Raw genomic sequence first — 16985 nt, 5'->3', positions numbered from 1 at the left:
CTTCATAAAATTAAGGTTGAACCACTGATGTCACATGGACTATTTTAACAATGTCCTTACCACCTTTCTGGGCCCTGAATGTGTCAGCTGTGTTGCTATCTATTCAGGCTCAACAAGCTCTCGGATTTCATCAAAAATATCTTAAGTTGTGTTTCAAAGATGAACGAAGGTCTTATGGGTTTAGAACGACATGAGGGTAAGTATTAATGACAGAATTTTCATTTTAGGTTAAAACTTAAATGGTTTAGAACACACCATAGAACTTATTTTAGATGACATAGCATCTTAACCCTTTAAGATGCTATGTCATCTAAAATAAGTTCTATGGTGTGTTCTAAACCATTTAAGTTTTAACCTAAAAACATACTGCGTATGAGTAAGATGCTGAAAAAGCAACAAGATGTCCATGTAGCGCATATTTACACAGAACATGTTCTGTGTCAAATTTATAAACGTGATCCTGCTAGAGGATATTTTCTGCCTAGTGCCAAAAATACAATGCCTGCTTCCCCTCTTTTTTCATCCACCACTATGTCCAGCTTCCGTTACCTCTGGCAGTGCGGGTATGTAAACTTCTTAATAGTTTACTCATATACTGGATGAGTCATTACTGCATAATTCAATGAACCATTCACTCACTTTTTAGCAGAACTCTGGAAAAGTGCTGTAAATCAGGGCCGCTGGTGATACAGGGAGTTTGTCTAGTTTGCTAATTCCTAGCAAATATAAATAATGGTAACAACATGCTCTGCTTGAGGGTGGAGCTGCATGGTCAGGCCTGAAGAACTAAGGAAGGTCACGTGATGCAAATGCACTGACTGTAGTTGTCCATTGTGCCAGTATCCTGTCCATATGAGTCATGGATAGTTGATTTAGAGTGGCTAAGTCAAAAATGAAAGCCAGACTGTTTTTGGAATGTTCTCATAATATTAAGATTTGGATACCGTTTGGTTGTTTTTGGGAACATTCTTCTTAGTTAGGTTTTTTTTTTTTTTTTACCATAACCATGCCAATATTTGAGTCAAATTTGATGTATTTTATAAATGTTTTGGGAAACATTACATGTTCTTTTTAGGTCTGTTTTTACGACCATAAAATAACATTCCCTAAATGTGCTGGGAACCAAAAATGATTGCATACTTAAGTTGTTTTCCTGAATTTGTTCTTTAAGGGGTCCTATTATGAACTTTTTGAACTTTAGTCAGTGTGTGGTGCGCATGTTTGGGCATAAAAAGATCTGCAAAGTTACAAATCTCACACAAGTCCACTCCAAAGGGAGATATTTCATTTTTTAAAAAAAAACTCTTTTCAAGAACTACAACGAATGGCTCCTTTGGACTACAGCATTTCTTTTCTGGATGGTATTATGTCATAACGCATCCCATTAGAATATCATAAAAATAAATCCCGCCTATGGAAATTTGATTGGTTGGGAGGTGGGTAGGGACGAGGTGGGGGATTAGCAGCTTCTAAGACGCTTCAACGAGCCGCAGCACGGTGGATAAAAATGCAAGCATTGACTAGCGTGACCACGTCAGAGCCGCAACGCGCCGCAGAGATGCCGCTTGTAGAAACAATAGCATTGACTAGAGTGATCGCGATCCACTCCGGTGGCTGCGTCGGAGCCGTAAGGCGCCGCAGACCTGTGCAGTGTGTGTTAAGAGATTTATTCATTATACAGTGTAGATAGCTTCACTTATAACACAAGTGTGTTTTTTTAATGCATAAACTTGCACTAGACTAGAGCTAACCAATCACAACACATTTAGTTTTTTGGAAGGCAGGCCTTAATCTAAACCAGCACTAATCGAGCCATTTGTGCCAGGCTGGGGAGAAAGGTATTGTAATAATGTAAATTATGTGAAAATAATGAGTTTTTCGAACCACCAAGCATGAAAACATGTTCTAGTACACCCCCAAAACAAAATCAAGACTTTGTAAAAGAGCATAATAGGACCCCTTTAATATATCTACAAAAGATGAAGTGTAATTTAGACTATAGGAGGCTCATTGGCTTTGAAGAAAGTCTTCAAAGCTATTAAAGAGAGAAGAGGTCAACAACTAACCTCACGTCTTCTAGAGAGTGACTTTGTGGGCTACGAATACAAACGTACCATTTCCTGTTTATCACACACCTGTTTTGGGACTGGCTGCCAGCACATACATCCTGGCAATAAAGTGAGTGAAAGAACAGCAGTTTTTTTCTAGCAGTACAAGCAAGGCCGTTATGCATGAGTCCTTAAAACCTGTACTCACAGGCGCTGCCTGCCTTATGTAAGAGACCACAACTATGAAAAATGGCATGGCTATTACGTAATCCCCTGTTACAAGGGTTTAGTATGCTGTTATATTTGGTTTTTATATTGCACACAACTATAATCCTCATTCTGTTACTTACACTGAACATTCAGAATACTGGCGATTTCAGTACATCTTTTCAGAGTATAGAAAACAATACAGCATTTTAACTTTGAATAGACTGAAATGCAGTTCTAGTAGGGTAGTAAATGGTGTGGTTTCCATATGAGTCACTACATCCTGTGGTTCTCTAGTCTCTACACATATTTACAGAAGCAGATTGTATCAAGTTATTCAAATGTAAAGTCCTTCTAAAGGACCAGAGCAGTGGGGAAAAAGTTTATGTCTTTTCTTTTAATTAAATAATATACATCAATACGAAACTATATGTAACCCTGGACCACAAAACCAGTCATAAAGGTAAATTTTTAAATGAAATGAAATTGAGATTTCTATATCATCTGAAAGCTGAATAAAGCTGAATAATTTTTCCATTGATGTATAGGACAATATTTGAGATACAACTATTTGAAAATCTAGAATATTAATATTAAATAAATATTGAGTAAATCGCGTTAAAAGTTGTCCAAATGAAGTTCTTAGCAATGCATATAATTAATCAAAAATTATCTTCTTGGAACGTTATCTTTACTTAATATCCTTATGATTTTTGACATAAAAGAAAAATCGATAATTTTGACCCATACAATGTATTTTTGGCTACTGCTACAAATATACCCGTGCTACTTAAGACTGGTTTTGTGGTCCTGGATCACATATATCTGTTCACATTAAGGTTAGTTGACTAAAACCATGAACAATATTTTCTACCCAGGCTCATGAAAATAATGCCTCTATATACATTTCAAAAATTTAATGTTGTCCAAAATGAAATGTTTTCCGTCATTTACTCACCCTCAAGTTATTCCAAACCTTTATGAGGTTTTTTCTTCTGCTGAACGCAAAAAAAAAAAAAAAAAATATTTTGAAGAATGTTGGTAACCAAACAGTTGTTGATAGCCATTGACTTCCACCTTCCCTTCATTTCACAGTGACACTGACTGACCCTAGATCGGCCTGTCCACACATACACAGATATCAGGGACTAGGACGGCTCTGCTCTTTTATGAATGGGGCACATTGTGACCTGCAGGCCAACTGCCAAGAAATCATTTTACACAAATTTCACTGGCTACTCTCCACTACTCCTGTACATAATCCTCTTAATGCAGCATGTAATCTGCATGATATGATGATACCCAATCTCCATATTGAACTGTTCCCACATCTGAGCCACACATCTCCTTGACCTTTCCGGTCATAATTACTCGTCCTTTATTGGTTCTAACGTGTAGTGTTGAAACCCATATTGTAATACTGAGTTGTTTTTTCCACACATATGCACAATATCATACAACAGACCTCCTCATTTCGAACAACTTTGCCTCTAGAATCACCGCTGTCAATCAAACCATAAAAATGTAAAAAACCTACTTTTGCCAACTAGTTTTTCGCACAGTCGGGGGAAAAAACACTGCTGTGCAATTCTCTGGACTCTCTAGGTCAGTAATTATCAAAAAAATGTTGAAATTCATGCTTTGGGAAGTTATAATGTTTAGAAAAGGAGCCAGTCCAAATATACCTAAAAGCCTATAAAGCCTAAACGAAAACTCAAAACTTCACGAAACCTGGTGAGCAAATGTGACAGGTGATTCTTAACAAGCACGCAGGGTTTTAGGGAGATCAGACGACAGCTGTCCGACAAAGTCATAAATGTTAAAAAAACATATTTCTATGGTAAATGACCAGAAAATTTAAATCATTTATTTACATGGTTACAGGCTTGATAAATAATGTATTTTTTTCATGTGCTTAAATGTCTTAAAGTGCTTGAACCCCAGTAATTGCTGCTTGCAGCTATATATATTTTTGTTTTCTTTGCACACAAAAAGTATTCTTGTCGCTTCATAAAATTAAGGTTGACCCACTGATGTCACATGGACTATTTTTATCAATAGCGTTACTAACTTTTGGACCTTAAATGTAGTAGTTGTGTTGCTGTCTATGCAGGGTCAGAAAGCTCTCGGATTAATTTGTGTTCTAACGGGTGTGGAGCAACATGAGAGTGAGTAATTAATGATTTTCTTTTTTGGGAGAACTGTCCCTTTAATGGAGAGACATTATCAAACAGGCATGTTTTACTCTTCAGAATAATTAACAGAAAACCTAAATCCAGCCAATTTATTATTATTAGTATTATTATTTATTTATTTTTTTTAAAGAGCCAAAAACTCTTGGATGGATGTTTGGATGGATAAATAAAAGACATGCAAATCACACCATTTACAAGTTGAAATGGTTTATTAAATTTTGCAACTTTTTTGTACCAAAAGACAAATCAAAGGAAATCAGGTTTAACAGATTTAAATACAGAAATGAATGAGATGAAACATTAATTGGTGTTAAAAGTGGCATTATTCATCATTGGCTTTTTTAGCATAAAGCAAATATAGATAAGCATCTTCGTAAAAAGCCTGCAGTTGCAGATTCATTCATAACTGGAATGTACGCTTGTCAGGTTTACATGTTAGACACTTACATAAGTTGTATAAAAATGCTATAAAAAGGCAAAAGATACAATCCCACTGAAGCAGTATGGCTCCATTTAAGATGAGCTGTAAGTATTTTGTTGTCTAAGACCCTCCAGCTATACATATATAGATCTCATCTTCAATAAGCAAGGCATTAAATCAATGTCAAATCATTCATGATGAACTAAGCACGTTGCCATGAATCTTCGCCACGGTTCACATTATCATCCAATTAACCGGCTCTCATGACATTAACCATACCACCTTCAAATATCACTCCAGGTACTGGCTTTGATAGCAATAAAAAAAAAAAAAAAAAAAAAAAAAAAAAATTTTATATACATAGTAATTATGCAATATGCAAAGGCTTTATGTTGCTTTGGGCAACTTTATACAAGCATCTATCAGAGTTTCTCTCCTCATCACCTAAACAGATGAACATCAGTAAAACAAGGAGAGAAAGGACAGATTCCAATACCCTTCAGTTCTTAGTTAATGCCTCTATAAATGGACTCCACTCATTGTTCTCCGGGTCATACACCTCCATGGTGTTGAGAAACTCATTGCCATCAAAGCCCCCGACTGCACAGAGCACACCGTTTAGCATAGCCAGGCCTGCGTTGCTGCGTGCTGATGTCATGCTTCCCAACATCCTCCACTCGTTCTTGGCTGGGTCGTAAACCTCAACACAGCGCAGAGCGTGAGAGCCGTCGAATCCTCCAACCACAAACAGCTTCCCTGGAAACAGTTGGAAATTACTTAAAGGCAAGCCCTAAATCCGACAAGCTTCAGTCAATTACATCACTTGGATTACTCATCAATGGATCTTCTGTAGTGAATGGGTGCCGTCAGAATGAGAGTCCAAACAACTGATAAAAACGTCACAATAATCCATATTACTCTAGTGATGCAAAAGCATGTTTGTATTAACAAATCCATCATTCACAAGTTTACAAGTAAAAGTGGTCCAAAACATGTTTGAGGAAGCGTTATAATAGCATATTTTGACCAAAAATGATAGTTTAAAGTTATAATGCTTTATTGATGAATGAAGTCATGTGGGTTACTTGTGAATTATTGTGATGTTTTTAAATCAGCTGTTTGCACGGCTCATACGGATACTGTAAACAAATTTCCAAGGACTTTTCAAGCCCTACTTTTTAATTTTCAAGAACTTCAATCAAAGATCTCACTTATGGTTTGATGTTTCCCACTGTTTAAGGAAAAAAAAAAAAAAAAATAAATAAAAAAAAAAAAAAAAGATTCAAAAAAGACCAACTCCAAAATCCAGATCTGAAACAAATGATATTGAGGGTTTGCGAACCAGCACTGGATTCCTTATCTGAATAATGAATTACGAACCATCATTTCAAATCAGGACTCGGAGCACGGATTGTGAATCAATTTGCATAGCAATTCGCAAAGGCCTGATCTGAATCAAATGATATGCGATATGCATTTTGAAGTCCCGATCTAAATCAAATGATTCACAAGCACGCTCCAAAGTCCCAGTCTATATCAAATGATACGCGAACCATCATTTCAGATCAGGACTCAGAGCAAGGATTGCGAATCATTCAATTCGCAGAGTCCCGATCTGAATCAAATGATTTGCCATACACAAAGTTTCAATCTAAATCAAATGATTCGCGACCACGCTCCAAAGTCCCCATCTGAATCAAATGATTTGCAAGCACGCTCCAAAGTCCCTATTCTAAATCAAATGATTCCCAAACCCTGAATCCCATTTCAGATCAGGACTCGGAGCACGGATTGCAAATCATTCAATTTGTGGAATAAGTCCCGATCTGAATCAAATGATTCGCGATACACAAAGTTCCAATCTAAATTAAATGATTTGCGATATGCGATTTGAAGTCCCGATCTGAATCAAATGATTTGCATTATGCGTTTTGAAGTCCCGATCTAAATCAAATAATTCGCAAACCATCATTTTAGATCAGGATTTGGGGCACGGATTGCAAATCATTCAATTCGCAGAGTCCCGACCTAAATCAAATGATTTGCGATACGCAATTTGAAGTCCCTATCTGAATCAAGTGCTTTGAAACGGTTTAAAAATGAATGCCTCTCTTAATTTGATCTGGTTTTTGCTAGTGAATCACTTGAAATGAAAGATCGAAGTCACAAGTCTGAATCAGTTGGAGCAGATATATGACTCTCGCAATTGATTCAGTTCATCTGTTTGTCTTTTCGCTTATTCAGCCATGTTTACACGACTGTGTCTGTAATAATAATTTAAAAAAAAAAAAAAAAAAAAAAAAAATATATATATATATATATATATATATATATATATATATATATATATATATATATATATATATATATATATATATATATAGTATGATGTGTTGCGAAAATTGTGTGTGAAGGGATATGTGCTTATAAAATAAATAAATAAAATTAATAATAATAATAATAATAATAATAATAATAATAATAATAATAATAATAATAAAGTAAACAAAAATGTAGTGGAAATGTGATGTAATGCTAACTTTTCCAAATCTGTTCCAATGAAATGTCATCTGCATCTTGGATGGCCTGAGGGTGAGTACATTTTCAGCAATTTTTTAAATTTTATTTTTGGGTGAACTATTCCTGTAAACACGAGTCTCCATTTACCTTCACACACAGCCACACCAGCTCCACGACGGGCCACATTCATGGGAGCCACCAGGGTCCATGTGTTGTTTGCTGGGTTGTAGCGCTCTACTGAGTTTAAGCAGTTCCAGGACTCAGCGCCACCTATCACATACACAAATCCATTTAGCTCGCACACTGCCGCCTGGTGCCTCCCTAAACAAAAAAAAGAGAGATAATGTACATGGTGAATCACACATTTAGGGTTTACAAAAATCGAAGTCATTTCAGAACATAAAATTGCATTGACATACTGATGTTGAGGGGTGCACAGCTGGTCCACACTTTTGCCACTGGGTCAAAAGAGTCACAATTCTTCAAGCCCTTTTGGCCACAAGGATCAGACCCACCCACCACAAAAAGCTTGTTCTGCAAAGAGCACACGCCTGCATTGCAACGGTTGGTGCGGAGCTCAGGGACCTGAATCCACTCGTCAGCCTTGGGGTTATACATTTCTCCACAGCTCAGCTCATCTGAGTGACCATTGGAGCCACCCATCACATACAGCTCACCCTGAGGAAGAAAAAAAAAAAAAAAATAAAACATTCACTTAGCTTTAATGGTAGATACACCAAAACTGCTTCAGGATTGGAAACTGTGCAGTGTCTTTACCATTAACACAGCCATCTGGAAGCGAGCTCGTGGAGTGCGCATGGGAGCAATGAAAGTCCAGCAGTCCTTCTTTGGGTCATAACACTCCACAGTCCTCAAGCACTCTTCTCTGTTATAGCCACCTGGACAGATACTATGTACATCAGATCTGCACAACTAACTCCTGTTTCCATCTATGACAATTGTTTTTTCCAATCACACCTCATACTACACATGTGGTGCTTTCGTTTTGTATTTGTTTTTCACCAGCTCCACTACTATAAACTCTCTCAGTGTTTTGCTTTGCATAATTTGCATGAATGGCATTACAAGGCACACGTGGCCTATGTGCATGTTCTGCTCTGGTAATAAATAAAAACAACAAAAACTAAAAAAATAAAATAAATTGAAGGTAGCCAAGTAAAATACTTTAATTGGGGGCTAAATGTAAGTTTTACAATTTTTTGCCTTTTAATCCAACTAAGTTTTTTTATTTCCTTTAAGGACTACTTTATCAATGTCTGGGCTTGCATACCTGCAGCAATGAGCTTGCCGTCCAGTTCAGCGGTTCCCAGGCCTGAGCGGTCATAATGCATGGGCTTCAACAGCTTCTCCTGTAGTTCCTCTGGTTGAGCCTCAAAGCTCGGGCTCTTCAGTGCACATGGCGTAACAGATGGGGATGTATGAGGACTGGTGCGGCCGTGCAGAGAGATCACACACAGCACACCTCTTAAAACAGCCAGACACAGGTATGCATTGTCTAGAAAAGAGCAGACAGAAAGGCTTAGCCCCTTGGCATCCAGTTAATTTAATAAACACACTAGTAGTAGTATAACAGATTTCACTCTTAAAAGTTTGGAATAAAGCTCACCAAGCTTGCATTTTTTTGGCTAAAAAATACATTATACTCAGTAATATTGCGAAAAGTTACAATTTAAATGTTTTTTTCCTATTTAAAATGTGTTTTAAACATTAATTTATGTCTGTCATGGGATAACTGAATTTTCAGCAGCCATTACTCCAGTCTTCAGTCTCACATGATCCTTCAGAAATTATTATAATATATAGGTAAAGGTTGTGAAATCTATTTTATTATTTTCCAAATTCATTTGAACTTTTTCAAATTTATTTTTTTTCCGTTTCAATTTTTCTAGACTGTTTCAAAGGTTAAATAAAGAAATATTCAAAAGCATGTCTAATTAATTAAAATCATGAAAAGTACACAATAAATTTACAGCCCTATGAAATCACTTTTTTATTCAGTTTTATTTTAACCAAATTCTGTTTGCTATTTATTATTATTTTATTTATTTATTTATTTTCAGAAATACTGTGTTGTAACTTTATGTTTTTCTGGTAAATAATTTTATGTTAAATATTCCTTCAAAACGTTTTAATTTTATTAGTAGTAGTAAATACTACATTAGGTAATATATTTATGTCAAAGTTTCTTCAAATTAAACCACTTTTATTTTGATGGGCTGCTGTGAAGACCTTCAAGTTTTTGTCTGTATCCACCTTATTTTTCAATGCGGAAGTAAGCTGTTTTCTGGTAATGTGATTGATTAATTTGATTTAAACAAATTATCTACATAATATTCATATATGCAGTTCACAGGGGACATATTGTATTACAGTTACAGCATGAAATACTAAACTTATGTTTTACAGAACACTGATGAGTTAATTCTTATCAGAATTGCGAGAATAAAGTCAGAATTTTGAAATATATATTTTTTTTATTCTTTTATTCCATGGCTTTCATAAGCTCCGCCCATTCCAAACACTGAATTAGTCTATATCACATGGCCGTAGTTTTTCCTTACAATAAATGATAAAATGCTTATAAGTTGACTCTCAGAGCAGTTCTAGAGATCATGTTTGTGTTCATGTACTCATATATTGAGGCGGCAGAGGCTGAAACGTCACAAGCATCACACGTGCTTCAGTTTGTGTAGTAAACAAAAGCACACATCTGCGGCATTCATTCACACAGAGACATGCAGAATTAATATTTAAATAGTATTTTTGTGGCTTAATATTTACAGACATATGCTAAGTGTACTGAACTTTTGATTTACTCATCCATAATTTAGCAAAATCTTTGACATTCCACCTTAATATTGTAAAACCCATTTTTTATGACTGGATTCCGCAATTCCGTCCACGCATAAATCAAAGGGCTCTAAATATACTAATTTGGTGGACTTGGTAAAAACATAAAATGTCACTAAATTTTATATTTTAAATAAATGGCATTTTATTCAAAGGACCCTGAGAAAGAAAGAAAGAAAGAAAGAAAGAAAAAGAAAGGGAAAAAAAAAACAAAAAAAAAAAACAAAAAACAAACACCTCGGCACCACAACAGTTTAAAAATTAAATAACTAACATGAAAAATCATTATTACTGATTGTAAGAAACTACATTTTAAAACCGATTTTAAAAAAGCTTGTCCGATGAAGCACTATAGACTTACTTGTGGTCTTCTCTGAGGCAATATACTTCCATTCGTGCTTGTTGAACTGGCTGTTGGAGGGAGAGAGGCTGCCAGAGGCACCTGTGCTCATCTCGTCTCTCTCTCGAGGAGGCTTCTTCTGCAAAACCAAACCAGCCAGGTCTAAACCTGCCCCAACTTCATCCCCTACCACTACTGCATGCATACAGACTTAGGGCCAAAGGCTAAACCCATTCCATCCAGTGCCAATACCACCATTTAAGGGGTCTTCGACAGTGCACAGACAGCTAATACAAGTGGTGGTTCACAAAACTCCCTTTTAGTGCAAACCACTTGAAATGTATTAAAATGGGAGCCATGCTATTCTACAGCAGACAATGCAGCGCACTGTAAGGGGAGGACTGAAAACCAGTCAGGTACCTGCACAAACTGGATGTGGTCATCCTCAGAGCTGCAGACCTCGGCCTGCCCCTCAAGCAGGCTCCCATCATGCAATTTGTGATCTGCTGAGTAGTACAGCGTTTGCACCTGCAACAACAAAACACCAACAAGACCCATGTGGGTGTTTCCATAACAAGAACAAAGCAATGTTCTGCCTTGTTCCATGAAGCAGTGCTATGAGGGAGGTCCTTGACAACTGTGTGCTGCCTGGACCTTGAGGGAGCCATGACCTTTCACATATCTATGGTCACTGTGAATATGGAAAGTGCTGGAAGGGAGAGATCATTCCTATTAGAAGTAACTTCGCTTTGGGTCAAAGAGCTATCTAAACAGATCGCAGCGCAGTGGGATTGGAAAAAACTTGCAAGGCTCTCAGGAACAGTGCGCACAGATGGGAGCACATGGCTTTTGGTAGGCTGACTTAGTACCACTGATGGTTGGGATCTTGCATTCTTCTTCAGGTCTGGACAAATCTGCTGTTGATGTGTATTACTAAACCTACAAGAGAGATGGGGAGATCAATGGGGAGGAGCAGCCATTAGAATCAAATCGGTAATAGTCCAAAAAGGCCTGCTGGGGAGAAAATGTTGAGTTAAAAAGACAATTCAGGTCAATACAGTCCAGGGATAGAAAGAGAAGGGGGGAAAACAGACTTAACCTTCGGCTCACCTGGAAAACCAGTTTTTCAGTATTTTGAGGAGCACGTACTGCAAAATTTACAAGGTTAAGGGCAAAAACTCTGGGGAGCAGGGGAAGGGGGGAACTCGAAGTCAACCATCAAACAGAAGTTTTGGAGACATGAGCAAGTGAAAGGAATGGGTAGAAAAAAAAAGCCACAATGCTGACCTCTTCCATCAGTTTCTCCAGGGGCTCTCCATTCTTCCACAAGCTGCGCTGCACCCAGCTTATCACTTTTGAGTACAGTTTGCCATTACCTGGCAAGTTAAGGTTGTCTTCTAGCATAACCTCCAACTATAAAAACACAATTATATATGGTATTATAACAATTCAAATAACATATATAAAAGATATTCAACATACACATATGTATACTGCCGTTCAAAGGTTTGGGATCAGTGATGGGTTTTTTTTTTATTATTATTATTATTATTATTATTTTTAAGTCTTTTCTGTGTTTATTCGATTAAAGACAACAAAAAAACAAAACAGTAATATTGTGAAATATTATTACAATTTAAAATAGTGGTTTTCTATTTTTATATACTTTAAAATAGAATTAATTCCTGAGATGCAAAGCTGAATTTTTAGCATCATTATTCCAGTCTTCATTGTCACATCCTTCAGAAATCATCCTAATATGCTGATTTATTAACACATTGGAAACTTTAAGGATTCTTTGATGAATAAAACATTGTAAAGAACAACATTTATTTAAAACAGAAATCATTTGTAACAATACACAGTACTGTTCAAAATTTGGGCCAATAAATTCTAAATTCTCTTTTTTTTTTTTTTGAAAGAAATTAATACTTTTATTTAGCAAGGATCACAGGTTCCAAAAAAATTATTAAGCAGCACAACTGTTTCCAACACTGATAATAAATCAGAATATTAGAATGATTTTTGAAGAATTATGTGACACTGAAGACTGGAGTAATGGCTGATGAAAATGCAGCTTTGCATCACCGAAATAAATTATATTTTAAAGAGACTTCTTTTTAAAAAAAAAAAAAAAAAAAAAAAAAAACAACACACAACAACATCATCATTAAAAATCTCACTAATCCCAAACTTTGTTATATATAAAATATATTTACATACTTTTAGTCGAGGAAGTTTAAGGAAGTCATCCTGTTCTGAGATCTCTTGAAGATGGTCCTGTATATATGCATCAATCTTGCCCAGAAGCCGCCCATCAGCCATTCTACTGGCAAAGTTACGGTATGATATGGCACTTTGGGAGTCTATTTTTGATAGCAAGTAGTCTCCACAGATCTGCGAACAAGATTCAGGAGATCAGGGGTCAGTACAGTACTGTATAGACAAAAGAACTACCATGTAAATGACTGTACATACCTGTTTGACCCTCTCCAATTTTAGCTTCTTTGCTGCAGAATACACCTCTCTAACCAGGTCTTTATCAGCCTTCAGTCTGTCAACAGGAAATTATGGGAAAAAATGAAACCTGTATGTCCTTGAAATGATCAATGTGAAAAGTTAAGCATGTGTGTAAATAATAAATTAAGAGTAAAGATAAATATATGTACTGGGCTGTGTAGGCATAGTTGAGCAAGATCTCCATAGCATCAGGGTTGAGGTCATCGAATTTTACTAGTGAAACCCCACCCTGTGGCTCAGAGTCAGCATTGAAAATCTCAAATAGATAAGGACTGCAACAGGCCAGCACAGCCTTATGGGCCATCAACTCATGTCCACAGACCTGCAAAAGAACAAGTATGTTGTAAGTAAGTACTCTGTGCTACAGAGAGCCTTTATCTACAGTTCAAAAGAATAAGAAATGAATTACTTTATTCAGCAAGGATATACTTAATTGATCAAACCAGTTTTTTTTTTTTTTTTTTACTTTAAATTTATCAAAGAGTTTTCCAGAAAAATATGAACCAGCACAACGGTTTTCCACGCTGATGACAATAGGAAATGTTTCTTGAAACTGGAGTATTGACTGCTGGAAATTCAGCTTTACCATCACAGAAATAAATGAACATTTTAAAATATGCTAAAATAGAAAACAGTAATAATATTTCAAAATATTACTGTTTTTACTGGATTTTTGATCAAATAAATGCAACCTAAGTGGGAAAAAAAACCTTATGACTGATAGTGCACAGCATATGTATAAAAAGATGATCACAGTTATTTTTCTTGAAAGAAAGATGAGGGTTGGTTTTTACCAGCAGTCTGACGTCACAAAACTGGCCGCTTTTGCGCAAAGCATTCATCTTGGCCACAGTAGAATCAAGGAAGCTCTCATCTTCAAATATTAAATATCCGTTTGGAGTCATTTTGATGGATCTATCAAAATCAAGGAAGCAAACATAGCAAAATGAGACTGACTGCTTTGTATTCACTAATACAGTACAAGATGAGAAGACCCACATGAAATCTGTTGCGTGCAATGACTGGAGAGAATCGATTTGATTTAAATATGGTATAAACGGTGTTAAACTGAGCTGAGAAAGCTAGACATATATTGGAGGGCATCATCAAAGATAGCTAAATATTTAATATGAACATGTAAAGAGTGGGGGATGTGAAGAGCTCTTTGAGATTCTTCAGAAATGCCCACAGATTCCATGCATGTCCAGTAAGTAGACACACTTACCAAACAGGTTCAACAGCAGAACAATCTTGCTCTAAGGCACTTCAGCAGAAGGTACCACACGCAGATGTTTCTGGATAAGAGGCAGTGGCTCAAACCTCACGTGACAGATCGTGTCTGATGTCACTCAGTGGGTTAAAGAATACAAGCTCTACTGCCTTGATTACACATGATGACCTGAAGAAGTGAAAGACAAATGCATTCAGTTCAACCATTTTTTTTAGAATGATTTCTGAGAGATCATGTGACTGAAAACTGAAGTAATGACTGCTGAAAAATTCACAAGAATAAGTTACATTTTAAAGGGGTAGTTCACCCAAAAATGAAAAGTCTGTCATTAATTACTCACACTCATGTCGTTCCAAACCTGTAAGATCTTTGTCCATCTTCAGAACACAAATTACGATATTTTTGATGAAATCAGAGCTTTCTGACCCTCTATTGACAGCAAGGATCCTTGTAGGATGTTCAAGGCCCAGAAAGGCACCATGGACACCAAAATAGTCTGTGAGACATCAGTGGTTAAACTGTAATTTTATGACCCTTAGGACCCTTGCTGTTTATGCAGGGTCAGAAAGCTCTCACAGTTCATCAAAAATATCTTTATTTGTGTTCTGAAGATGAATGAAGGTCCTACAAGTTTGGGACGACATGAGGGTGAGTAATTAATGACAGAATTTTCATATTTGGGTGATCTATCCTTTTAAGACACATTCAGATAGAAAAGATTTTAAATAAATCCACAATATTAAGTTTTCTTTAAACAAACAAATGCAGCCTTGGAAAGCATAAGAAATTTTTCGAAACAATTAACAACCCCAGCACAAACATTGATACAAAAAACATCATATTTAGCTCTGATGTCAGTGTTCACACAGCCTTTCACCATTTTACTGAACTTTTCCAGTAGATTTAGATTTCTACAAATATATTTTACTGTATTTGGCTAGAAAGTTCAGTATTGATTATAGAAAATCCCCTGTCTTTTCCAGGCCTGGAAAAATCACAATTAAAACACTGATATTTCTAGACTCTCCAAGGCTGTGGAAAGCCAGAATAGCTTCATTTACCAAAACTGTACCACCAACTTGTATTTTTTGGTCCATATCAACATTCTCGGTTCATATTATTGCCTCTAACAACTTTAACTGTAAAAATAAACAACGGCAACATTATTTATGAAGGTCTTCTAAACCTTATACAGTATATTTAACGTCAATGTATCTAGAAAAACATAATGGAGAAAAAAAAACCACTGCTACTGCGAACTGGTAATGCGCTCGGTGTTTTTTTATATATATTTCCGGGTTTAATGTTTGTTGAAGGCGCGCAAGACAGTACACGCGACCCGGAGCGCGAGGAGGAACTGCTTTTTCTAGATTAAACCAGTAACGTTACTGCTGAAACTAACAAAAGTGACTTCTCAAAACCACAGAATGAAAACAACAATCCACAATATAAACATCACCTAACAGATCTGTAGTAGGTCGGTGGGTCATGTGACAAAAACAAGATACTGTATAATTACTGAGGCAACGTTATCAACAGTTTTTAGTGAATAAGGAATTAGAAATACCTGAAATAAGCCAGTTGTATTGTTAAATTGTCGTCATTTTGCTTTACAATGAAAGTAAACGGTGACTGAGGCTGCCGTTCTGCTTAACCCTCCTTTTCTTTCAGTTCCACATAAAAAAAAATATATTTTTCTTTCATTTTCATCTTTAAATTAACTAACGTACCTCTTAAACGATAATCGGACAAGTGCTACTAACGTTAATCTGTGAGGAGCGGTCTGTTTCAGAGGTTCAGTTTGAACAAGCCGAGTCTCACCCTGAATCATTCACCAAACAACCTTACATCCTCTGGACATAAAACTAAATATTTTATCGCTCTACCTCAGCCGAAACGTTTAGGTAAAACAGCAAACAAACACTAAAGCATGGCTTCTCCTCAAACAGCACTTCACTACTACAACACAAACAGGAATTTTCTAGTCACTTCACCAGCTCGTCTAACTTTAAAACCACTTTATCCTGCTTTAATTTTCAAACACAACCGAGGTTAAATGTCTTACCGATTTCCTTTGTCTGTTTAGGACGAAGAACATAATTTCTATTTAGAAAAAAAGTAGTTATCAATCCAAAGAACCGCCGTTAACGAAATCTACCAAATGACACCGAAGTGCGCGCGCTTAACTATGCTGCGTCACTGATGACGACAGCACAATAGAACGATGGGCGGGGCAAATAATGGAGCTGCTCATCTCTAACTTGCTTGTGATACCATACTTTACAAGTTCAATAAATGTTTTCTAAGAAGATTGCTTGTACTGTACCAGAATCTAAAGTGTAAAAAAAGAAACGAGTTGCTTGTGTGAATATGCAGTGAGCGTGATTGGCTGCAGCTATGTCACTAGACATTATTCAGTTTAATCACAGTAGCCCAGTTCTTGTCCTCCAGCAACCACAACACAGTGCAATTCATTCATGTGGAACAGATGTGTGCTGACACTGGCTATATAAATATTTTAGGTGTCACACTTTGGAGCTGGAGCTAATGCTTGGGGTTCTATGATAGTGTTGTTGTGCCATTTATATCTCTTGAATCACAAATGTAATAAATAAAAAAGCATAGATAATGA

General features: G+C 36.4%; 1 protein-coding gene across 1 annotated transcript; it reads right to left on the bottom strand.

The window, feature by feature from the left end:
* Window positions 1–5188: 5188 nt before the first annotated feature.
* On the bottom strand, window positions 5189–16582 carry ivns1abpb (influenza virus NS1A binding protein b). The gene is made up of 14 exons (XM_051127691.1): window positions 16419–16582; window positions 14348–14521; window positions 13917–14037; window positions 13272–13444; window positions 13081–13156; window positions 12826–12999; window positions 11890–12015; window positions 11023–11130; window positions 10624–10741; window positions 8683–8907; window positions 8169–8290; window positions 7811–8069; window positions 7539–7712; window positions 5189–5627 (listed from the first exon to the last, which is right to left on the bottom strand). The coding sequence occupies exons 3-14, from the start codon at window positions 14025–14027 to the stop codon at window positions 5371–5373; spliced, it is 1923 nt and encodes a 640-aa protein (XP_050983648.1). The 5' UTR covers window positions 14028–14037; window positions 14348–14521; window positions 16419–16582; the 3' UTR covers window positions 5189–5370.
* Between the last annotated feature and the right edge of the window lie 403 nt (window positions 16583–16985).

The sequence above is a fragment of the Labeo rohita genome, chromosome 2 (assembly GCF_022985175.1).
Source record: "Labeo rohita strain BAU-BD-2019 chromosome 2, IGBB_LRoh.1.0, whole genome shotgun sequence".
NCBI classification, from domain to species: Eukaryota; Metazoa; Chordata; class Actinopteri; order Cypriniformes; family Cyprinidae; genus Labeo; species Labeo rohita.
Note: the sequence above shows the minus strand (reverse complement) of the source record. Positions and strands in the feature narration are given on the sequence as shown.